The sequence below is a fragment of the Periophthalmus magnuspinnatus genome, chromosome 16, assembly GCF_009829125.3.
Source record: "Periophthalmus magnuspinnatus isolate fPerMag1 chromosome 16, fPerMag1.2.pri, whole genome shotgun sequence".
Lineage (NCBI taxonomy): Eukaryota > Metazoa > Chordata > Actinopteri > Gobiiformes > Gobiidae > Periophthalmus > Periophthalmus magnuspinnatus.
This window is the reverse complement of record NC_047141.1, coordinates 33828157-33853272: the sequence shown is the minus strand read 5'-3', so window position 1 is coordinate 33853272 and position 25116 is coordinate 33828157. Positions and strand designations below refer to the sequence as shown.

Genomic DNA, 25116 nt, shown 5'->3' with positions numbered 1-25116 from the left:
TCCACGGACAAGTCAAACAGAGGACACGACTACATCCGGTGTCCTTTCACAATAAAACACAGACCAGGACTAGACCAGGACTAAACAGGGTCTAAACCAGGACTAAACCAGGACTAAACAGGGTCTAAACCAGGACTAGACCAGGACTAAACAGGGTCTAAACCAGGACTAGACCAGGACTAAACAGGGTCTAAACCAGGACTAAACCAGGACTATCTGTGACTGAAAGTGTTTTATTCTGCACTTTTCTCCTGTAATGTTCATTTTTTGATGATTATTTGATTTGATTTGTTTTTTGTGAGTTTCTTTCTTTGATTTACCCTGAGCCCAGTGTTCATCGATGTCCTGATCAAAAAAATATTTTCTGAATAAAAACTACCAACGTTTTGCAGTGTAAGCTTTTATTTTGTAAACTTTTATTTTGTAAATTTTATTTTGCTGCATTTCCGGTTTGGTGTTTGTGCATCAGGTTTAACTTGACTCGAGCATCTCCACATTTTGTGTCTGTCTCCACCTCCTCTCCCAGAGAAAGAAAAGAGAGAAAGAGAAAGACAGAGATAAAGAAAGAGATGAAGAAGAGGAGAGAGACAGAGAGAGGGAGGAGGAAGTGAGAGTATATAAACGGTATATGTATATTTATAAATATGGAGAGATTGATAGTGAGAGAGAGGGAGAAAGAGGGAGAGTATTTATGAATATGAGACTGAGAGAGAGAGGGAGAAGGAGGGAGTGAGAGAGGAGGATGTGATGAGTCTCTGTGTCGAGTCTCACTCCAACAACAACAAAGAAAAACTCAGAGTAAAGAAAAGTCTGATCTGATCTCACTGCCTCCACTTAAACTGATCAAAATGCACCAAATAAAACTTTAAAACTAAAATCTCCTCCTCCCCCTCTGCGGGTGGTCTCTCTCATCCCCTCTTTTTCCACGCTCAGGTCCTCCTGGGAGCCTGATGGTTCTACAGTGTCTTTGCTGCTCTTTTCTGGACTGAGATGTCTGATGTTTTTCTGGGATCTGCTCCAGTTTGGGGGTCACTGCCCCGAGTGTCCGATGACCACGGGCTCCACTGAGGCCTTCACCTTCCAGACCTTCTCCAGCTCTTCTTTGAGCCCCTGGTATTTCTCTAGTTTCTCATGTTTTTCCTGATGTTCTCTTGGTTCTGTGATGTCCAGATCTTTGCTCTGTCGTTTCTCCTCCACAGTGTCCGGTCGGTCCATTCTGTCTGTGTCTGTCCCACAGGATCTTGGCTCATTCTCCACGACCTTTAGAGGTGTTTCCACCTTTGACCTCAGGGTTTCCAGTGTGTGTGTGTGTGTGTGTGTGTATATATATATATATATATATATATATATATATATATATATATATATATATATATATAATTTGTTGAACTTCCTAAAAACAATGAAAAAGTCATTTAAATGTCTGTAAATGAAGAATGCCTTGTAGATGATGTTCAGACATTTAACTTTGCGTGTTATCCATGGGTTTAATTAAACTGTTTGTAGGACTTTAGGTGCGTTTTGTCCCTTTTTGTCGTATTTGGATATTGTGATGTAGTTACCTTTACTGTTAGTACCAGAGTGAAAAGAGATCAGACTCTAGACACGAAGGAGCACAGAGAAAAACAACAGAGCACACTGACCACACTTTGAGTTAAAGTGAAAAATGATTTATATTAGAAGTCAAATTATGAGTGGATTCAAGAATTGTTTTACAATGAACAAAAATACAGCACGTGCTGTATTTTAAATATAAATAAATAAAATATACCTGGGCATAGTATCGTCCTTGAAGTTCTTTTCCATGTCTGTTATTGTCTGTTCAATGTTCTTTCAGTGTTCACTGTGTTTTTCCTCTGCAGGTCTGAAACAAACGTGACCTGGAGACAAGGCCAGATTAAAGTACTTTAAAATAATGCAATATATTACTATAGTACTCTTCTGATACTGTTTACATCCATTACAAAATAATAAACATACTGTATGTATAATAATAAAGTATTCACAAAAAATATTCACAATTACAAAATGACCATATGAATAAATCAAATGAAACAGTTTAAATGTGGTAATTACTAGTTTCCTTTTTTAGAGTGCACAGTCAATACATCTTTAAAATAAAACATCTTTAAAATAAAACATCTTTAAAATAAAACATCTTTAAAATAAAACATCTTTAAAATAAAACATCTTTAAAATAAAACATCTTTAAAGTGCATTACACAAACACTCTGGCTCCTAGTGGTGATCAGGGCCAGTGTGGCTCCTTAGGCCAGACCCTCGTGCGACTACCTGCCTCATCCAACCATGATGAGGGCGACTCGAGAGACGTGACCTCGAACTCGAGAGACGTCGCCTTGTACGTTGCCTCGGACGTCACCTCAGACTCGAGAGATGTTGCCTCGGACTCGAGAGACGTCACCTAACGTCGCCTCGGACGTCGCCTTGGACGTCGCCAAACGAGGTCTGCATCAGGTGTTGATGTTTTTAACACTGGGTTACATGTTTCCATAGTGATTAACAGAATAAATATTAAATACACCAAAAACAAATGCAAATTAGTTTGTTCAGTTGTTTAAATTAATTGTATTTTCAGGGCCACCCTTCTCATTCAGATCTTTATTTATTTTATCTCTATAACGAAACAACTCTAGTTCAAACTCAGTGCATTGTGGGACATGTGCTCACATTGCACTGAACAACTAAAGGCATTTCTTAGAAGATAAATGAGTAATCCAAATGGGAGGGGTTTAAAATGAAAATTATTCAATTAGCCGGTTGCTGTTAGCGACAGGTAAATTTACTGGTTGCTAGCGCTGGACGGGGGCTTAATCTTCGTACGTGCGGGGGATACAGAAGAACCTGTACAGAAGTCTGAAAAATCTAATTCCCAGAGAGCGGTTCTTGTTTTGGTTGATCTGGATATGATTTTTCAGTAACTCTGCCGTAGAACCCACCGTGTTCGACATCCTGCTTAGTATCTGTCATGAGGCACGTGTCTCTGCTCCTGTGTTGTTCCCTGTGTGCTCTTCCCCCTCCCTCACCTGCTTGAACCTGGAGCTGGGCGGAGCTCCCGGCTCCTCCCGCACCTGCTTCCCATCAGGGTAATCATCACCACCTGCCGTGGATAAGAGGAGCTGGGAGAAGACACTCGGTGCCAGATTGTCCGCGTGTCAACGTTCTGGTTCTCCTGACCTCCCCAGCTCCTGGTCTCTGGTTCTGTTCCTGACTCCTGCTCCTACAGTCAAACTCCTCACCTTCACCTCCCTGTCTCGTCCTGGACCCCGGCCACTCCACGCCTCCGGTTCCGGCTCCCGCTCTCCTGTCCGCCCTGTCCTTCCTCTGGTTCTGTTCCCGGTCCTGTCTTCATGCTGCTCCCGGTGGTTCCCTGTTCCCGTCTCAGCTCCCCCCGACGCCCCTGGGCTCTCGCTCCCTGTTCCACGACGCTTGTCAGATTACTGGACTATTGTTTGATATTTTCACTAACTGTAAATAAAACACTGTAAATCCTCGAGTTCTGCACCTCTTTGGTCCTCCCTGGCGTTACGACAGGATCATAAGTTTGTATTTTTCTTTCAAAAGCTTTGAATCCCCCACAGTTTTATAAACAGGTGAACACATTAAAATACAGAGTCTGGAGCTGATCCCACCGTCTGATGGTTTGAAAAGAAAAGGCGACTGAGCAAAGGCCGAGGATCAGTTTGGAACCACAGAGACCGACTGGAGTTTGTTCAGAAGAAAGTTAATATTTTTTCAGTTTAGGTCAAGGACGTCAAACACATTTTCACCGAGGGCCACATCAGCAAAATGGCTGCCCTCAAAGGGCCAAATGTAAAATAAATCTAAAAAATAAAAATAAATAAACTACTTTTTAGTTAACTGTTTCTGTATTTATTACTTATTCAAGTTGCAAATATTAAATATGTATTTGTGTAGATGTTAAAATATGGCTGTGTAACTGTGATCTCCTGATAAAATGACATTTTAAGACAATCATACCTTTAATTTACCCTGTCGAGGGCCGCATAAAATGATGTGGAGGGCCACATTTGGCCTGCGGGCCTTGAGTTTGACACATGCGGTGTAGGTGGAGCTGCATTATTAATAATTTTAAATACATTTCATAGATTTGAATACAGAATTAAATTGTTGTAACTGAATATTTTATATTTACAGGATATTACAGTGGTGATAATGAAGTTTTTTTTCTGGAGCCTGATTGTAGATGATCTGAGAGGTTTGAGCGTCTCATTGGTCCGGACACAGTGGGTCATGTGTGGATCATCATGGCGTTAAAATATGTAAAGGGCCTCCACTGTCAGGCTGTTCCTCATGTGTCTTAGGGAAGAGATGTTCTAGTTGTGCACTTTTTTTATCTGCTTTTTGAAAGACAAAGTCTGGTCCAAATGGACCCATAGGTACTTTGTCTCTGTTACAGTATTTATATTTACTCCATTAAGGAGGATGCTGAGCATATCTTTAATTCTGTTAGTTTTGGTTTAATACATGAGCACAGGGGGCGCTCCCCTGGCGTCTTTGTCCTTCTGTGCTCATGTACTGATCCATGTGCTCACTTATCTGAGCCGTGATGATGCCTGACATGACATGATATAAAAGCCTAAACTGTGTAAAAGAAATGGGATTTTATTTGTAAATCACAAGTGACCAATGAGCTCCCTCGTTTCACACGTGTCACTCAAATAAACAGATCTGATTGGACGATCACGTTTGACTGGGCTTGAGACCTTAGACGGTTTATTTAAATGGACATAGCTAACGAGCCACCAGTTTGTGAAAAGTGCTTATAAACTCATCGTGGTGAATCATTAGGATGTTCTGAATGTATCAGGTCAGTGAGGAGAAACTTTGGACCAAACCGTTTGAAATGAACTTTTTTGTTTTTCACATTTTAAATGTTTCAAACAGATTTACCCTGCACTTTGTGAACAGTGACGTCGTCTTAAACGTGACACTGTCCTGGTGTGACGGAGGAGGCAGCGTCTGTTTGTGTTTGTGTTCATGTTTCTGTTCGTGTTTCTGCAGTGGCTTGTTCATGTTTCGATTGTTCCGCTCAAACTCAGAGCTCAGATCAATAACGGCCTTGGACGGGCTCCAGCCGCGCCCACGGGTCAAGGGCAACGCACAAAGATGAAATTAAAGCCCCTCCCCCTTCTCATTCAGTGTTTTTAGGCCTGAGCCCTGCAGGGGGCGCATGAGGTGAGTATGACCCCGATGAGGTCAGTATGACCCCGATGAGGTGAGTATGACCCCGATGAGGAGGTCAGCGTGCGACTCCGATGAGGAGGTCAGCGTGCGACCCCGATGAGATGGTAAATGACACATTTGTTGTCTTTTTAACCTTCCTTCACATGGACTCTGTCTGACACTGTTTAATCGATGTTTTATTGAGTCTGTTTTATCCTTTTGTTTCATGGTTTGGAAACTTGTCTCTTAAAAACAGAAACAGTCTGAACGAGGTGGTAAAACGAGCTCGTTGATCTCAGCTTTACCCTGCGTGGCTTTACTCTGGGCTGGTACGGAGGCTGGCAGAGGACATTTAAAAGACGACTTCCATCCTCATAATAATGAGTCCAGCTGCTCCCGTCACAACGGAGGTTTAAAAAACCTCTCTGCAAAACCCAAACTACAAAAGCAGCTTTGTTCCAGCCCTGAACAAGCGACGTGATTATATTTGTCTTATTTAAGCTCATGTGCCGTGTTTGTACATAAATCTGTACATCTTGCTTCATATATTTCATGTCTTAGAAAATAGTAAAATAAAGAGAAAAATGAGGACAGTGTTTACATTTCCAAGTCAAATAAAAATCCCTCGTTCACAAAGTACACGTGTTGTGTTCAATTACATTTTGGGCGTTTGGTGATTTTGAAAACGCCCCATTTTATCAGATTAAAACTCTCATAATCTGTCCTAATCTCTCAAACACCGGTCCTGTTTAATCCCACCTGTAATCCTCTGGACGCTCGTGTGATGCTCAGAGGGAATCTCAGCATCATTAGGGAAAATCTCTGTAAATTGAATTAGACGAAGCACAAAACCTCAGCGGAGCGGAAGTGCACTGCATAATGTTTAAATATGTCAACAATGTTTTATATATAAAACAAAACACAAGGAGGCGCTCTTCCAGGCCAAACAAGAGTCAGGTTTGTGGAGATGCAAGCCCACTCACGAAAATATACAAAATGGAAAAAACAAAACATCCATGTTCTTCCTCTTATCCGGGGCCGGGTCGCGGGGGCAGCAGTCTAAGCAGGGACTCCCAGACTTCACTCACCCCAGACACTTCCTCCAGCTCCTTCGGTGGGACCCCCAGGTGTTCCCAGGCCAGAGAGACATAGTCCCTCCAGTGTGTCCTGGGTCTTCCCTGGGGCCTCCTCCTGGTGGGACATGAACACCTCCCCAGGGAGTCGTCCAGGAGGCGTCCTGAGCAGCTCCTCTGGATGTGGAGGAGCAGCGGCTCTACTCCGAGCTCCTTCTCCTCTCTGTCTAAGGGAGCGCCCAGCCGCCCCGTGGAGGAAACATATCTAAACACTTGTATCCTCCATCTTGTCTTTTAAACATGTTTTTACCTTAGTCTATTTTTTGCTCAAAGTCACAGTGGCTTTAATCACTAAGTGATATTTTAATGACTTTAATGCCACAGAAAAGAGTTATATTTATAACTTAAAGATATTTAAAGATATATTTTGCATTTACCATTTTTTTTTACATATAGTAATCATGACTTATTTACACCAGGTTCTTGGTATTTCTGCTTTTTATTTGAATTGTTACCATTTACACTTTGTCATTATCTGTTTTATTATATCGTGTGTGAATCTGCTGTGTCCATTTCCCTCGTGAATCAGTAAAGTTTGTCTAAGCCTTTGTCAAAGTACTTTACTTGAATACATTTCACAGTGTGTATTTTTTACTTTTACTTGAGTACATTTGAGAGCAGTATCTGTACTTTCTACTCAACTACATTTATGAACTGGACTGAAAAGTAAAAGTATTTTTCTTATCGTGTGAGAGCTGCTGAAAAGTCTGAGAGTTTATTTTAACATGTTTACAATTTGAATAAAACAAAAATATACAAATAAAAACAGAGAAAAAGTGATCGATTCAGTTGTTTCTGATGAACAAAATTCAGCTCAAATCTTTATCAAAATCATCACATTTGAAGCTTTATAAGACTCAAAATCTGTGAGAAATACTTTTACTTTTTACTCTTTAAGTACATTTTTAAACAGGTACTTTAACACGTTTACTTAAGTAACTTTTTTCATGTGATACTTTTACTTAAGTACATCTTTGCCCTAGTATCTGTACTTTTACTTAAGTGACAAAACTGAGTACTTCTTCTACTGCTGTTTAAATCTAAGTCTAGTTTAATTTAAAGTATTTAGGATCTAACCCAAATCCTGTTTGTTATTTTCCTTTGGTTATTCTTTGGCAGTCCATATCATTTAAAAAATCCCTGGAAATATACTTAAATATGATTCATAATTTCTTGGTAAAATCCATGGATCCATTAAAATAACATAATAATCTTTAAAAACTGACCTGTAAAAGTGTAAACAGTCTGACATGTTACTGTGTGAACAGTGGCAGTTCTCCGCAGTGACCGGGGGGTGTCGCTGCGCTCTGCTCTCGCCCTCAGCGAAGAAGAAACAACATCCGGTTTATATTTGAACAAATTCAAAACAGAAATGAAACAAAAACTAACATTTCTCTGCAAATAAACCGCATTTTACCGAGTGGTTCACATTTCATAAACCGTGAGTATTTCCAGATCAAGATGCTGCTGGTGATGAGCGTAAATGTTGTTGTTGTTTAAAATGCAGACGTTGTTGTTTTCGCGTTTATCACATGGGGCTTTTTAGAGATTTGTGAATTTTAGCAAGAAAAACAGCGACTTAAAGACTGAAATGATGTAGATCCTTTTGTTTAATTCATGTCCGATGTCCCAAACGTGTAGACCTTTCCTTGTGCAGTATTTCCGCAGATTTAATGTTTTAAATGAGCCAGTGCAGTTATGTGTTTATTTATTTTGTTTGTTTTTGCTTTTGTTGTTCTGTATTTGACCAGGGCACCCGTAAAAAAGAGAGTCTTGAGTACGCTCATTGTGCTCTCCCTGTAGAAATAAAGATAAATAAATAATAATAATTTTATTTCTTGTGTTTAGCAACAACAGAAACAGTTATGACCCCAAGTGACCACTAGGAGTCACCGTAGTGCTCTCTTAATGTGATAGAAACTTATTAAGACCTTTATTTTATTACAATAAAGCACAATGCCATATAAATTCCATATAAATACCATATAAATATCAAATGAATACCATATATAACATTATCTTTGTCTCCGCAGGTTTCACAATGTTGACCTGTGACATTTGTGGTGAGGAGCTGCTGCTGGAGGAGGACCTGAAAACTCACCTTTTACTGAGCCATTTGGAGAACACCATGGACTGCCCCCTCTGCTCTCTGTCTGGAGTCTCCTACGACGAACTCGGCCTTCATATCAACACGGCTCACCCAGACAAACAAAACACGTCTCCTATAAGAGCTAATCACCAAACCAATCCCTCAACGAATTCAGATCTGACTAAATATCTGTCGAGTCCTGAATTATTCATGTCTTCAGATTGCAGTGGCCTGGACAGTGAAAATTCTTCTACCTCTAGCCCTTCTCCTGTCAGATCTAAAGCGTGTGCCAGTAGTCATACGAGGAGTTCAGGTTTGAGTCCTTTGAGACAGAAAACACAGGGTAAGAAGCTCAACAGTGAAGCTACAGGTGGAGCGGACAAGAAGAAACGAATGAGCTCTCCACACAAAGGTTTTTATTATTGTTTCCACTGTTGCCTGCAGAGGGCGCCAATGGCAAATTAAACTTTTCCATGCACGGTTTAATCTAAGTACTGATTTGAAGCCACAAATAATATTACTTTTACTGTTGCTATTTTTGAGTGAAAGCATCAGAATAGATGGAATATTTGCTGTGTGTCGTTCTGTCTGTTTGGTAGCGCCTGATTGACACGTTTGTTGTTTAGTTTTTGTGGTTCAAATCTGCTCTTGGATTTTTGTGTCAGATGCCCTCCCTGTGTCTCCATGGAGTTTTATTCTACATACAAACGTCTAACCCTGTAGTTTAGATACACACATGTTCTCAAATGTCCTTGTAATAGTTTGTCAGTTCAGATTTTGTTTTTTTTTGTTTTTTTTTTTTGTAAATTATCCTGGAGCAGAATATGTTTATTCAAAACTTAAATTGCAAATCTACCTGAAACTCCAATGCTTGTCAGAAAAATCCCAGTTTGATATTTGTTGTTGTTTCAGAGCGTCGGTTTGTGTGTCCCGTGTGCGCCTGCGTCTATAGTGACTCTTTCAGCCTCCAGGAACATGTGGAGCTGCATCTGGACCCAGCGCAGAAAACACAAGGTACACGACCAAAACAAACTCATTACAGACTCAGTATTTGTGCTGTTTCCAGACGTGGAACCTCACAAAGTAAAAGTAGTGAAGTACTACACTTTGGTAAACATTTCAGGTATCTGTATTTTACTTAAGTACATTTTACAGTGTGTACTTTTACTTTTACTTGAGTACATCTGAGAGCAGTATCTTTACTTTTTACTCCACTACATTTTTGAACTGGACTGAAAGTAAAAGTATTTTTATTATTGTGTGAGACCTGCTGAAATGGCTGAGAGTTTATTTTAACATGTTCAGAATTTGAATAAAACAAAAATATACAAATAAAAACAAATAGAAAAAAACTTTTGTTTCTGTTGAACGAAATTCAGCTAAAATCTTTATCAAAATCGCCTTAAACAGGTACTTTAATACTTTTACTTAAGTAGATTTTTTTACGTGATACTTTTGAGTATTTTTTTGCTCCTGTACTTGTACTTTTACTTAAGTAACAGACTGGCGTACTTCTTGCACTTCTGATTATTTCCTTGATTTCTAATTCAAAGCTTTCCCCTGACGTCGCAAACACGTCACAGAGAAAATGAGCAGATAAACATAATTAAATCATAAGTGAGTGTCGCACTGAACAGAAAGTCCTGATCCTGTCCCTGTTTTTATCCCTGGTTCAGTAACAACTCTTAGCACGCTGCGTTAGCTTATACTTATACCTGATTATTGGACAAACGCAGATCAAAACATATTTAATCAGGACCCAGAAAATAAAGATAAGGGTTCAGTGCTTTTTATCATTTTTTTTAACTTTCTGGTTCTTAATTTTTAAAGACGTTGGAAAAACCCTTAACCAAACAAACCCCGTGTCCAAAAAAAACACCCCAAAGCAAAAAGACCATGGTGACCCACATAAAGCAGGGATAGGTGTGCCAGCAGGGGGCAGCGTTGGACTCAGGCTGCGTGCCGTGATGGAGGGCACAGTTCTGAGTCAGGCCAGGGGTTTTCTGAAGGTGGCCATTTTGAATCTCCAGTATAATTTCTCTGTCACATTTGTAAACATAAATAAGGCAGTGTGCGGGTTGGAGACGACGGCGTGTTTCAAAATCACAGCAGCACAAAACTGTTGATTTAACAGAAAGTTCAAAAAACAGTGAAACTAGTAAAATATCTATAAATGAATGTGTTTTTCACTCTTGTTCCAGGGCAGAGTCAGTTCCAGTGTCCCATGTGCTCCGTCGTCTGCTCCAACAGTTTTACTCTTCAGGAACACGTGGAGCTGCATTTAGACCACGAGGCGTCTGTGAACGGTGAGAGCCGCTGTTCCACCAGGTCATAACAGAGTACTGCAGTAGTCCCGGTGTAGTCCCGGTGTAGTCCCGGTGTAGTCCCGGTGTAGTCCCGGTGTAGTCCCGGTGTAGTCCCGGTGTAGTCCCGGTGTAGTCCCGGTGTAGTCCCGGTGTAGTCCCTGTTTTGTCCCGGTGTAGTCCTGGTGTAGTCCTGGTGTAGTCCCTGTTTAGTCCCTGTTTAGTCCCGGTGTAGTCCTGGTGTAGTCCTGGTGTAGTCCTGGTGTAGTCCCTGTTTAGTCCCTGTTTAGTCCCGGTGTAGTCCCTGTTTTGTCCCGGTGTAGTCCCGGTGTAGTCCCGGTGTAGTCCCGGTGCAGTCCCTGTGCAGTCCCTGTTTAGTCCCTGTTTAGTCCCGGTGTAGTCCCGGTGTAGTCCCGGTGTAGTCCCGGTGTAGTCCCGGTGTAGTCCCGGTGTAGTCCCGGTGTAGTCCCGGTGTAGTCCCGGTGTAGTCCCGGTGTAGTCCCGGTTTAGGTGTAGTCCCGGTTTAGGTTTAGGTGTGTTAGATTCTATATCGCTCCAGGTCTTTAACAGTGAAGGGAGAATACTCTCAAATGTATTTAATGACAGAACACTGAATACTTAAATTAAAATGTGTTTTGTAACATGTTCAGTCACATGGACCAATCAGAGGACTGTGTTCAGTCACATGGACCAATCAGAGGACTGTGTTCAGTCACATGGACCAATCAGAGGACTGTGTTCTGAGTACTCTAAATAGTTTTACACAGTTTCTTTTAAATTATGGTTTAAAAATACAACATAGGATTAAAAACATCTTTATATTTGTTTCACATAGTATTATGTATTTTCTGTACCAGGATACAGTACTCCAGGTCTGTTTGTGACGAGGAAACAGAACAGATCAGAGAACAGAGGAACATGGCCCTTTAAACAGTGTGAAATTGGCTCTTTAAGTGAAAAAGTTGAAGTTCCAGCGTCCTTATATATTTGATCTGTTCTCAGCGAGTCCTGGCTCAGACCTGAAACTGGCCCGAAGACTTCAGGAGGAAGAGGAGCAGAGGAGGCGAGAGGAAGAGGCACGACTGGAGAAGGAACAGTTCAAGAAGCTTCAGGTGAGACGATATTTTTGCATTTTGGACTTTGGTCGTTTAAATCTACTTTAATTTTATTCAAACACTTCATACGAGCAGCTCCTCCAGCGTTAATTATATTTAGTTATATTTATTTCTTTTGAGTAAACAAGACTTTTCTATCAGGGAGCTGTTTATATAAAGGTGGTGAAACTGAATTTTATTGGGACATAAAATCACACGCCAATGAGTTTCACTCTTTTTAAAAATCCTTAAATAAAAATAAATGCATAAAAGTACGGAGTTTTAAACCTACCATCTGTAAGTTAATTTGATTTTTTTTTCACCAGCAGATGGCAGATGTGAAACCTTTTCCCCTGTTGAAAAGAAACGACATCACTAATAAATGTGCACATCTAGTTATCTCGTTTATTTGTATAATTATGAATCCTTTTGTCCCGTATCCATGTTTTTGCAGAAGGAGTTTGGCCTGGACGGCACTGGGGGCTATCGTAAACAGATGGAGCAGAGACTGGAGAGAGCTGTGGCTCGTGGACTCATGGATCCTGCAGAGTTTCACTGTAAACGAGCGGAAATGATGGAGTCTTTAGCGACAGGGCGAGACGACGGCCAAACCAGGACTCGAGGTGAGGAACAAGAACATACGACCTGAGAAACGAAACAAACTCAAACCATCGACCGATCCAGCCTTTTCAGTTTGATCATTTCTTCCTTGGTTTGTTTCCAGGTGACACTTCGTGGTCACGTTCCAGGCTCAGTTTAAATGGTGCAGCTGTTTTTGAGCATAAGTTCACATAAGTTCACATACTTTCACATAAGTTCACATACTTTTACATAAGTTCACATACTTTCACATAAGTTCACATACTTTTACATAAGTTCACATACTTTCACATAAGTTCACATACTTTTACATAAGTTCACATACTTTTACATAAGTTCACATACTTTCACATAAGTTCACATACTTTTACATAAGTTCACATACTTTTACATAAGTTCACATACTTTTACATAAGTTCACATACTTTTACATAAGTTCACATACTTTTACATAAGTTCACATACTTTTACATAAGTTCACATACTTTTACATAAGTTCACATACTTTCACATACTTTCACATAAGTTCACATACTTTCACATAAGTTCACATACTTTCACATACTTTCACATAAGTTCACATACTTTCACATACTTTCACATAAGTTCACATACTTTCACATACTTTTACATAAGTTCACATACTTTCACATAAGTTCACATACTTTCACATAAGTTCACATACTTTCACATACTTTTACATAAGTTCACATACTTTCACATACTTTTACATAAGTTCACATACTTTCACATACTTTCACATACTTTTACATAAGTTCACATACTTTCACATAAGTTCACATACTTTTACATTAGTTCACATACTTTTACATTAGTTCACATACTTTTACATTAGTTCACATACTTTTACATAAGTTCACATACTTTCACATAAGTTCACATACTTTTACATAAGTTCACATACTTTTACATAAGTTCACATACTTTTACATAAGTTCACATACTTTCACATAAGTTCACATACTTTTACATAAGTTCACATACTTTTACATAAGTTCACATACTTTTACATAAGTTCACATACTTTTACATAAGTTCACATACTTTCACATAAGTTCACATACTTTTACATACTTTCACATAAAGGCTTAATTATTGCTGCTTTATAAAAACCTGATGTTTTTTTCGCAGGTGCTCACAGTCACTGAGATGAAGAATGTTGTATTAGTCTGTTGTTTTTTTGGCAGATAACATTGATATTCCTATTGATAATCTTGGGAAGAAGAGGAATTGAAGTTGCACAATATGTTGCCTGGAATGTTCCACAGTATGGCATTAAACTTATGCGTCTTACGGTTATTTCATTACAGTTGTTTTTGCAAAAAGTAAAACTGTTTAACCTCACAGCAAGAAGCCCAGGTTGAACTGGCGTGCCTTCCTGTGTCTGGGTCTGGTTTGCATGTTCTCCTCCTGACCAAGCCGAGCTCAAGATCTGGAGATGTTCCTGTGAGGTTTCCACAGAAGAAGAAAGAAGTGACTGAGAGTCTGACGTCACCACAGCTTCAGCTCCAAATGAAGCTCATCGAGGCCGGAGCAGGTGGAGGGACGATTTGCAGCCAAGCGCCATATTTGGAATTCCGATCGAGAATAATCACAACCAAAAAGCGAGTGTGTTGAAGGTAACGCCCCTTCCCGTCCACGCTGGTTTAACAGGGAGTGGACACAATCAAACCTGGTGCCAACGCCAGAGGGAGCGACCTCGGGGAAAGAAGACGTGGACACAGTCATGAAATAAAAACAACAGGATCATGTAGAGCGGGTTTATACGAACATTTAAGACCAAAATGAGTCTGACAGCAGCAGGTACAGAGAGAGGGGCGGAGTCTGTGGCGGTGGCGAGCGGGTTAGGTGTGTCCAATTATATATACAGTCTACGTTTGCCCCAGAGACAGAAGGATGGGTCAAATGCAGCGGACACATTTCCCTACAGTGACAGTATGTTCACGGTCGTGCTGCTGTAAAGTCTCTGTCTCTGTTTTAGGAGTGTTAAAGGCCTTGTCAGAGCATTTCCAGTCTGAAGGCGGAGACTGCGTCCACGTGTGGCTGTGCGGAGACACCGATCACTTCTGCTCCTCAGACGGGGACCGAGGCTGGGGCTGCGGATACAGGAACTTCCAAATGCTGCTGTCCTCCCTGCTCAGGCTGGACCAATACACTGCTGTCCTGCCAGGTACTAAACACAGAGCAATATCCCTCATATCACAGGCAATTACTTAAAGATGCACCATGTAACATTTCCAGTGGCGGGTCTGCCGTCTGCTCGTCTCCATGGAGATGTTATTACTTTTTCTAGAATATTAGTGTAGCATTAATCTTTTCTATATCCATGGAGACCAGCAGCATACATACTGTGGCACTGTGGAACATGCCAAAACATCTCCATGGAGACGAGCCACGCCTCTTTACTTTAAACATTGATTTAATAATGATTTAATGTGTCCGAAAATGTTTAAATTGTCCCTGTATTTTGGATGTAATTAAAGGTTCATTCACATTTATTTATGTGAGTATAAAGTTTAGACTCTGGTTTAGTGATGGTCTGATAAAACCTGCATGTTCCTCTTTTGTCTGGACCATTTATTTTATTTTATGACTATAAAAGATCCCAGGAGCTCAGTTTGTTCCTGTCCCGTCTCTGTGTTTTGTTTTTTTGGTTTTTTTTCAGATAATCAAGTATGTCATAGGTTTTGTGTTTTTGGCAGAGGTGAAGCAAGAGTTAAAAAACAGAAAGATATGGACTGGTTTAATGTTTAATACAGAAAATTAAATGTCCCTGTGTCTCATTGGGACTGAACCAGGACTGAACCAGGACTGAACCGGGACTAAACCGGGTCTAAACCGGGTCTAAACCGGGTCTAAACCGGGACTGAACCAGGACTGAACCAGGACTGAACCAGGACTGAACCAGGACTAAACCAGGACTAAACCAGGTCTAAACCAGGACTAAACCAGGTCTAAACCAGGACTAAACCAGGACTAAACCAGGTCTAAACCAGTTCTAAACCGGGACTGAACCGGGACTGAACCGGACTGAACCGGACTGAACCAGGTCTAAACCAGGACTGAACCGGGTCTAAACCGGGACTGAACCGGGACTGAACCGGGACTGAACCGGGTCTAAACCGGGACTGAACCGGGACTGAACCGGGACTGAACCAGGTCTAAACCAGGTCTAAACCAGGACTGAACCAGGACTGAACCAGGACTGAACCAGGACTAAACCAGGACTAAACCAGGACTAAACCAGGACTAAACCAGGTCTAAACCGGGACTGAACCGGGACTGAACCGGGACTGAACCAGGTCTAAACCAGGTCTAAACCAGGACTGAACCAGGACTGAACCAGGACTGAACCAGGACTAAACCAGGACTAAACCAGGACTAAACCAGGACTAAACCAGGACTAAACCAGGTCTAAACCGGGACTGAACCGGGACTGAACCGGGACTGAACCGGGACTGAACCAGGTCTAAACCAGGACTGAACCAGGTCTAAACCGGGACTGAACCGGGACTGAACCGGGACTGAACCAGGTCTAAACCAGGTCTAAACCAGGTCTAAACCAGGACTGAACCAGGACTGAACCAGGACTGGACCAGGACTGGACCAGGATTGAACATGTTTTTGTTTTTAGATTCTTTGTCATTTTCATTTATTTATTGCTCTGAAAATCACAGATCCTTACTCCGAGTGGACTTGCATCTCCACGACCCTGGCTCTTACTTTGCCTGAAGGAGGACGACCTGCTTCTGCTTGTTTCCATGGAAATGTTGTTCTTTTGGCTATAATCTTCCACAGTTTGGCATAAAATGTATCTTCAAGGAAAATGTTCTGAAGTATCAATGTTACATAATGTGCCTTTAAATGAACACAGGGGTTGGTTTGTGTGAAGTTACATTTGTGTAAATCACGGTGGGATGTTAGATTTGACCGTGTCCATGGTAACGGTGTTCTGTTTGGTGCAGACATGGCGGTGCCCAGTCTCCCTCGGGTGCAGCGTCTGATCGAAGAGGCTTGGAGCGAGGGCCTGGATCCACACGGGGCGTCCCACTTTAACCACAGACTCCAGGGAACAAGAGCCTGGATCGGAGCCACGGAAATATACAGTCTGCTCACCTCACTGCGGGTCAGGTGAGGCGGGACTGAGGCGGGGACTGAGGCGGGGACTGAGGCGGGGACAGAGGCGGGGACAGAGGCGGGGACAGAGGCGGGGACAGAGGCGGGGACAGAGGCGGGGACAGAGGCGGGGACAGAGGCGGGGAAACAGGTTTAGTCTAATCCAAGTGGCTCGAGGCTGGGCTCATCCTACAGGCTCCAAGGGCTAAAAAACATGAGCTACACCTGTGCATCACAACAAACATGAGCTACACCCGTATACAACAGCCGATGGTGTTATGAAGGTTGAGTGTGATTCCTGCAGACGTCTAAATGAGTCAAAACACCCAGTTTAAAAATATCGATGCATCGTTGAGCATTTTCTCTCCTGGGTCCTGTTCAAACCCTCTTTATAGTTAACAGTACGATTCTGTACAGTGCTCCGCCCATCACCCATCACCCACGGTTCCACACGACAATTCTCCATAAATACACAAAAAACATGATACAAAACAATATACTATAGCTTCACAAACCTGGTGTGATGTGCAGAAGCTTCATTAGTGGGATATACACTGATTGTGCTCTGAAGGGGGAGTGACTTAGCACGGGGAGCAGGTGCGTTTCAAATGGTATGTGTTAGCAGGTAATACCTCTTTAATGTTCATGTTTTCCTCGTTCAGGGCTCGTATCGTGGACTTCCACCAGCCCACAGGTCCTGGAGACACCCACCCCCGCCTGTTTGAGTGGGTCAGGCAGTACTTCCACCTGGGACAAAACAGCGGCAGACTCCCTCCTCGGATCATCCACACCAAACTCCCGCCACTTTACCTGCAGCACCAAGGTTTAAACCAGTGCGATTGTGCTTGTGTCTCTATGGTTCTCATCTCTGTGGATCATTCTGTTTTAATTTACACATTTTAAATCACAATATTCATCTAAAACCACTTCATCAAAGAACACAGTGGGCGTGGCACAGTGGGCGTGGCACAGTGGGCGTGGCACAGGTGGAGATGAAAATGGGGATCGATCGGCAAAATGGCATCTTGAAAATAAGCGATTAAAGATTAAACTCAAACATGAATCAGTCCAAATACAATTTTAGAGGAAAAATAAGAAGGAAATAACTGCAACCTGGTGAAAACTCTGAAAAGTTGATTTTGCAGAATAGGTTTGTTTGTAAAATTTACGTTGAAATTTATCATAAACTAATACATATAATAGTATTAAAGGAACATTAAGCAAAATTAACTATTAACCAATCCGAGGCCATGGTTCTCGACCGGAAAAAGGTGGTTTGCTCTCTCCGGGTGGTGAGTCTCTGCCCCAAGTGGAGGAGTTCAAGTATCTCGGGGTCTTGTTCACGAGTGAGGGAAGGATGGAGCGTGAGATTGACAGGCGGATCGGTGCAGCGTCTGCAGTGATGCGGTCGCTGTATCGGTCCGTTGTGGTAAAGAAGGAGCTGAGCCGGAAGGCGAAGCTCTCGATTTACCTCAATCTACGTTCCTACCCTCACCTATGGTCATGAGCTCTGGGTAATGACCGAAAGGACAAGGTCGCGGATACAAGCGGCTGAAATGGGTTTCCTCCGCAGAGTGGCCGGGCGCACCCTTAGGGATAGGGTGAGGAGCTCGGTCACACGGGAGGAGCTCGGAGTAGAGCCGCTGCTCCTACACGTTGAGAGGAACCAGTTGAGGTGGCTCGGGCATCTGCTCAGGATGCCTCCTGGACGCCTCCCTAGGGAGGTGTTCTGGGCATGTCCCACCGGGGGGAGGAGGCCCCGGGGAAGACCCAGGACACGCTGGAGGGACTATGTCTCTCTGGCCTGGGAACGCCTTGGGGTCCCACCGGAGGAGCTGGAGGACGTGTCCGGGGTGAGGGAAGTCTGGGAGTCCCTGCTTAGACTGCTGCCCCCGCGACCCGGCCCCGGATAAGCGGAAGAAAATGGATGGATGGATGGACTATTAACCATTTTCGATCATCGTCCTGTTTTCAAAAACATATCTGGAGTTGTATTTTTGCTTCATTCACGTTTAATTAATCCCCTCATCCTGAGTTGTCTTCTCTGAGCACTCACAAATGCTCAGTTTGCATTTTGCCAGGTTTGTTGCTTCACAGGTAAAACTCCAGTCTTTTTCCATAGTCCATAAAACGTCACTATTAGCCGTAGCATTCACGGGGTATAAGGACTTAATTTAGGTCTTAATTTGTTTCTTTTCCCATTGCTGACAGCAGAGGGAGCTCCAACGCCCCAAAACCTCATTGAAAAAGAGAGTGTAGATTTTAAAGTGTGTTTTTAGACATTATTTCAAGGTCAAAATGTGAAATACTAATCCCAAAGTGACAAAAAGCATCTTTAAACAGGACTTAAAGCCACACAAACACAGAATATTTGTCCTGTAAAAGTTGGGGCCATAGACTGTCTAAAGAAGTGGACTCAGTGTGACGTCACCACAGCGTTCGGCTCCAGATGAAGCTCATCGAGGCTGGAGCAGGTGTAGGATCGATGGAGGTCAAAGTGCACCCACGATCGCTTCCTGTTTGGAACGCAGAGGCTATGTCCATTTATATAAACAGTCTATGGTTGGGGCAAGTCTAGAGAAGGTTTTAGTGGTGGTCTGGACACTGTTTTCCGTACCATCCAGATTAGAAGAGAGTTGTGAAGCTAACTGTAGGCACTGCTTTGTCTGAAGCGCTCTTACTGAAGTTTAAGTTTAGTCTTTGCACTGCCCTGAAAGAGTTGATTTGTGCTATTAAACATGTCCCTCACACATTAAATTGCAGTCACAAGCTAGCATTAGCATTAGCCAACAGTTTTTCACCTTTTTGTTGGAAATCAAACTCCTGAACTGGACCATGAGCTCGGACTGACCACAGGCTCCTGAAAGTGTTTAAATCCATGCTGTATTTTGTCTTGAGTCAAAAAAGCTTTAAATCGGTGTTTGCTAATGTGATCATTGTGTCACTATAGTAACTGCTGAACATTCTTCCACAGACATACATGCAGAACAACCCAATGTAATTTCATGGCAAACTATCTGTAGTTATATTTTTAAAGGACACGTATTACGCTCTTAATATACTGGTTGATGAGGTAACATTATAACTTGGCTTAAAGCTCAGAGGAGTAAAACGTTTGTCCAGGTCACAGTCGCACGGTGGTGGGGCTGGAGCAGAGGAGGAGTGGAGCGCTCTGTCTGTTGATGCTGGATCCTGGTTCTTCTTCCTCGGACGTTAGACGAGTTCTCAGTCCAGACTCGGTCTCCGTGGCTCTGCGACAAATGCGCAAGTTTCCCTCTGGACTGAAGCACAGGCAGTACCAGCTGGTGGCAGCAGAGGGCGTCCTGTCTGAGCAAGACAAACAGGTCAGTTTGTGTGTGTGTGTGTGTGTGTGTGTGTGTGTGTTTATGTGTTTATGTCTGTCAGGTCAGGAACCTCAGACCAGGACTGGACCAGGTCTAAACCAGGTCTAAAACAGAACTGAAGCAGGTCTAAACCAGGTCTAAACCAGGTCTAAACCAGGTCTAAACCAGGTCTAAACCAGGTCTAAACCAGGTCTAAACCAGAGCCACATCGATGACTCCTCTTCAGTACCACATGCTCTTACTGCCCCACGATTGGCTGTAGACCTCAGTCTCAGTCTGTGGGTCTAAAGCCTGAAAACATCAAAGGAGTTGTTCATTTGGAGAAAGTTAATAAGCTGCTGGTAAACAACTTTTTCCAGGACTTTGTCTAAAAATGGCAGATTTGAGATCAGTCGATAATTGTTCAATATTGTGGCGAGACTGCTCTTCTTTAGGAGACACTTGATAACCACAGTTTTCAAAGCTCTTGGGAATGTTCCAGATTGAAGTGACACATTAACTATGCAAACGAGTGGTGACAGCAAACTGAGCACAGACTTTAGAAGTTTAGTGGGTAACACATGGAGGTGTAGATGAACTCAGACTGGAGATGATCTCTGGGACAGTTTTGTCAGTTACAGGTGCAGAGTGAGTCAGTGGAGCTGGGGGGTTTGTTAATCTGTTTACTGTTGCAAACAGGACATGAGAGTTGTTACTTCAACTTCCAATAATGTCAGAAAAATCCCTCTCTCTTGTTCTACATAAACTGTGGTTGTACATGTGCATCTTTTCTCTGTAAATCTCATAATGAACCTGGAGCTTTGACTCCATTCCCGCTCGGCCCTCCTCCCTTTTCTGTGCCCTGACCGAGTCATCATTCCTCCATGGAGCTTTCTGCTCATCTTTAACCATTTTGTGCCCTCTGGACTCACTGATGTGCTGAGTCAGACCAAAGGTTTCACAGACCTGAGCTCTTTAGTGTTTCTGTCAAACACATTATCCACATGTACATTAAAATCACCTGTAATGACTAAACCATCAAAGTCTGTGCATACGACTGAAAGCATCTCAGTAAAATCATCAATAAAACTCAGTCATATACAAACCTGGAGCTGGAAACGTGACCATGATCACACCTGTGTTTGTCTCCAGCTAAATCAGGGCAACCAATAAACAAATCCCTGTAATGTGTGTGTGCCCCAAAGTGCACTCACAAGAACACACCTGCAGGGGGCGTTCATGCAGAAACAACTATTTATGCAGAAAAACGTACTGGGAAGCATTGTATTTATATACGACTTGTGTATTATGAGTTTAATCTGCCTTTTTTTTTACATATAAATGGCTAATGATTTTCTATTTTTTGGTAAATCCCTCACTTTCTTCTCTTTTCTTAAGTCGTCCCATTTAAATCCTTTTAATCTAAAGGCAGCTAAAGGCCTACAGTCCCGAATACTCGTTAGCATCTGGTTCAGTACTAGTTTTAGTATGGATTAGTATTTGTCCTTCTACTTCTCCAAAATGAAATCTGTGTTCCTCTAACGGCCCCAGTTCATTGATTACTCCCATGTTTAATTAAATGATTACAGCATTTTCTGTTTACACTGGTCCATCTGCCCAAGGAATGAAAACTGGACTAAACCAGGTCAATATCACTCCAGATGGATTCAAGCGCAGGTTTAAGAACTAAACCAGGTCTAAAGAAGAACTAAACCAGATCTGAACTAAACCAGATCTGAACTAAACCAGATCTGAACTAAACCGGGTCTAAACCGGGTCTAAACCGGGTCTAAACCGGGTCTAAACCGGGTCTAAACCAGGTCTAAACCAGGTCTCTGGACTAGTTGAACATGTTGTGATATAACCTCACTCACTTGTCGTTTTCTTTTAACAGATTCGCCTCTTGAATTCAAAGGCGTTACGCGCCGAGCGGATCCCGTGACCAGACCCTCGTCTCAGGACAAACATGCTGCTCGTATTTATTCTGTTGTGTTTTTCCTTAAATAAACATAATGTCTTTTATCTTCCTGTTCCTTGCAAGAGAGTGGTGCATTCTGGGTAATCCTTGAGGGCAGTGAGCTCAGTGAAATCAGCAGGAAACACTTCTGTGACACTGGAGCGACTTTCAGATGAGGCTCATTTATGTTAAACAGAGACTCTGCAGGCAGAGGCTTTAGCACAGTGTAATCTAAAGTGTGGTCCGGGGCCCCCTGTGGGGCTTCAGGGACATTACAGGGGGTCTCCAAAGGTAGTCCATAAGTACAGCAAAGAAAACACTTAAAAGTCTGGATGAATCCTGGATGAACTCTAGATTAATGTGTTTAATGTGTTTACATTTACTACTGTTCAGTCTTTGTGACGTGTCCACGTCTAAATCATCTGTAAAATAAAAGGGGTGGTATTATTTGGGGACCCAGAAGATCCTCAGGCTTTGGGGAAATACAGAGAAATATCACTCTGGATTTGTCAGACAAGAAATGAATAAGGAACAAATACAATCAAAACGATGAGTAATAAAGTACGGACTCTCAGGACTAAACTAATAATACTATGAGTCATCATTCTAAGAAAGATTGTTTTTCAATCAAATTTTAAGAAAAATGTTAAATATACATGGTTGTATTTTAGGTGGTTCAAGATCAGTTTAAGATCCAGTCCAGATCTGTAGTTTTACAAAAGACGACGACTCCTAGAAGAATTCAGTGCATTTCAGTTTAAAACTCAGAGGTAAAGTCTCAACAATCAGGATACATTTCAATGGACTGGCTGTAAAGTAGAACATAAACAGCAGTAGGAGTAGTAGAACTAGTATTAGTAGTACTAATTGTACTAGTAGTACTATTAGAAGTACATGTCATTCAGTCTGAAGTGTATGGCCTCAATATCTTTTGACGCTTTGGTTTTACAAAGTGATTTTACCAACTCCAGACTCTCCTCACCTCACACTGGGATAAAAATAATAAAAGAATAAACACACGGTGACAAAGGACAGTGGAGTCCAACATGCACCAGGAACAGGTCTGACCTACTACCTACCTACCTACAGCTCCTGCTCCGGTCATACAGGGACCGGACAGCCCTCAGCAAAGGGCCCCGGACCCCATACTCACCCCCCAAAGGACACCACGAGGGACACGGTCGAATGCCTTCTCCAGATCCACAAAACACGTGTGGACTGTGGCAAACTCGCCTGAACCTCGAGGACCCAATGGAGAGTATAGAGCTGGTCCAGTGTCCACGACCGGGACGAAAACCACACTGCTCCTCCTGAATCTGAGGTTCAACTATCGGTCGGATTCTCCTCTCCAGTCCCTGGAGTAGACCTTACCAGGAAGGCTGAGGAGTGTGATCCCCTGCAATTAGAACACACCCTCCAGTGGACAGAATTTCTAGGCACATTCAGGGGCCGGAGAGGGTCCAGATGATGTTGTCCTGATGCTTCTTCGAGTCAGGACCTGCAGCACTGGGGCAGTTTGCAGCCGAGTGTGAAATGGCTGAGATGAGAATCAGCTCCTCCAAATCTGAGGCCATGGTTCTCGACAGAAAAAGGTGTCTTGTTCTCTCCGGGTGGATGGACAGTTTCTGCCTCAAGTGGAGGAGTTCAAGTATCTCGGGGGCCTGTTCTTGAGTGAGGGAAGGATGGAGCGTGAGATTGACAGTTGCATCGGTGCAGCGTCTGCAGTGATGCGGTCGCTGTATCGGTCCGTTGTGGTAAAGAAGGAGCTGAGCCGAGCCCCGGGAAAGACCCAGGACACGCTGGAGGGACTGTCTCTCTGGCCTGGGAACGCCTTGGGGTCTCACCGGAGGAGCTGGAGGACATGTCTGGGGTGAGGGAAGTCTGGGAGTCCCTGCTTAGACTGTTGCCCCTGTGACCCGGGCCCGGATAAGAGAAAGAACATGGATGGATGGACACACACACAAAATTTTCCAGATGGATTCAAGTGACATACACGGAGAAACAAACCTCTGAAACAAAGTTGGATGAACAAAGAATTGAGGACATAAAGAAAAAGCAGATTTTTACACATCTACCAAGTAAGTGTGATACACACAGCTCTGTCACACACTGTACCATGTGCTCAAAATGATGAATATTTGCTTTTTGTTTTCTTGGGCAAGACATTTAACCCTCTTCGCCCCCCTTGTCTGTGTACACTGGTGTGTGTGTGTGTGTGTGTGTGTGTGTGTGTGTGTGTGTGTGTGGGGGTGCGTGTGTGTGTGTGTGTGAATGTGTGTATGAAGTCATCATCTTTGGCCACAGAGTCATAGAGAAAGTGTCAGTCACCTCCAGTCTCTCTCTCTAAAACCTTCAAATCAGGAGAGAAATCTAGAGGTAAAAATGGACTCAGACTTGAACTTTAACAGACACATCAAATCAGTAACATCTGCAGCTTTTTACATCTAAAAACATGTGAAAAATCAAAGGTAAACTGTCAAAACCAGAGAGAGACTTATCCTGCATTTGTGTCCAGTAGATTAGACGACTGTAACGTCCTGATCACTGGACTCTACAAATGAGCCACAGAACAGAACATCCAGAACATCCAGAACATCCAGACACTGCTGCTCGGGTCAGGACTAGAACCAGGAAGTACGAGCACATGTGTCCTGTGCTCAGGTCTAAACCAGGACTAAACCTGGTGAATCAGTGTTTCAGTTTTGTTCAGTTAAAACCTTCCTGAAGATGTGACTCAGGCCTTGACTTTGACGATGTTTAAATCCAGACTCAAATGGATCTGTTTAGCTGTGCATGTGACTAAAAGGGTTTTATTCTGCCTTTTTTCTTTTAATGTTCATTTTCTGATAATTATTTATGTTTTGATTTGTTCTATTGTGATTTTAATCTCTTTCTTTCTTTCTTACTTATTACTCTGTGTCAACTGTGCTGTAGAAATAAACTTGCCTTGATTATTCCTTCGTATCGAATCGGGCCATTTTGGTTCAAACTGACCACAGTGTCCTCATTATCCACAGGGATGTGATGCACTTGGTCCTCACCATTCAAAATTGTAAATCCACTCCCACCTGTCTGTAACTAAATAACCCACCTGTCCACTTTAAATGTCCACTCAAACTGTTTTTCCTGTATATGTTCAGTAGTCGTGACCAGAAAGTTTGGGATTCATATAACAGGCATTTTTTATTTCAACTCTAAAACTCTGGATTTGGTGTGTATCCTGCATTTTCCAGATGGATTCAAGTGACATACACGGAGAACAAACCTCTGAAACA

General features: G+C 42.5%; 1 protein-coding gene across 1 annotated transcript; it reads left to right on the top strand.

Annotated features, from left to right (window-relative positions):
* Positions 1-7659: 7659 nt before the first annotated feature.
* On the top strand, positions 7660-21913 carry zufsp (zinc finger containing ubiquitin peptidase 1). Its single transcript, XM_033980599.2, has 11 exons — positions 7660-7779; positions 8372-8839; positions 9340-9441; positions 10629-10733; positions 11733-11842; positions 12279-12447; positions 14427-14615; positions 16411-16576; positions 17224-17384; positions 19685-19905; positions 21779-21913. The coding sequence occupies exons 2-11, from the start codon at positions 8380-8382 to the stop codon at positions 21824-21826; spliced, it is 1731 nt and encodes a 576-aa protein (XP_033836490.1). The 5' UTR covers positions 7660-7779; positions 8372-8379; the 3' UTR covers positions 21827-21913.
* The last annotated feature ends 3203 nt before the right edge of the window (positions 21914-25116 follow it).

Excerpts from the sequence above, each read along its gene's own strand:
- zufsp (XM_033980599.2), top strand. The coding sequence starts at position 8,380 with ATGTTGACCTGTGACATTTGTGGTGAGGAGCTGCTGCTGGAGGAGGAC. Across the intron at positions 8,840-9,339 it reads AATGAGCTCTCCACACAAAG|AGCGTCGGTTTGTGTGTCCC; the intron begins GTTTTTATTATT and ends TTGTTGTTTCAG. Across the intron at positions 9,442-10,628 it reads CCCAGCGCAGAAAACACAAG|GGCAGAGTCAGTTCCAGTGT; the intron begins GTACACGACCAA and ends CTCTTGTTCCAG.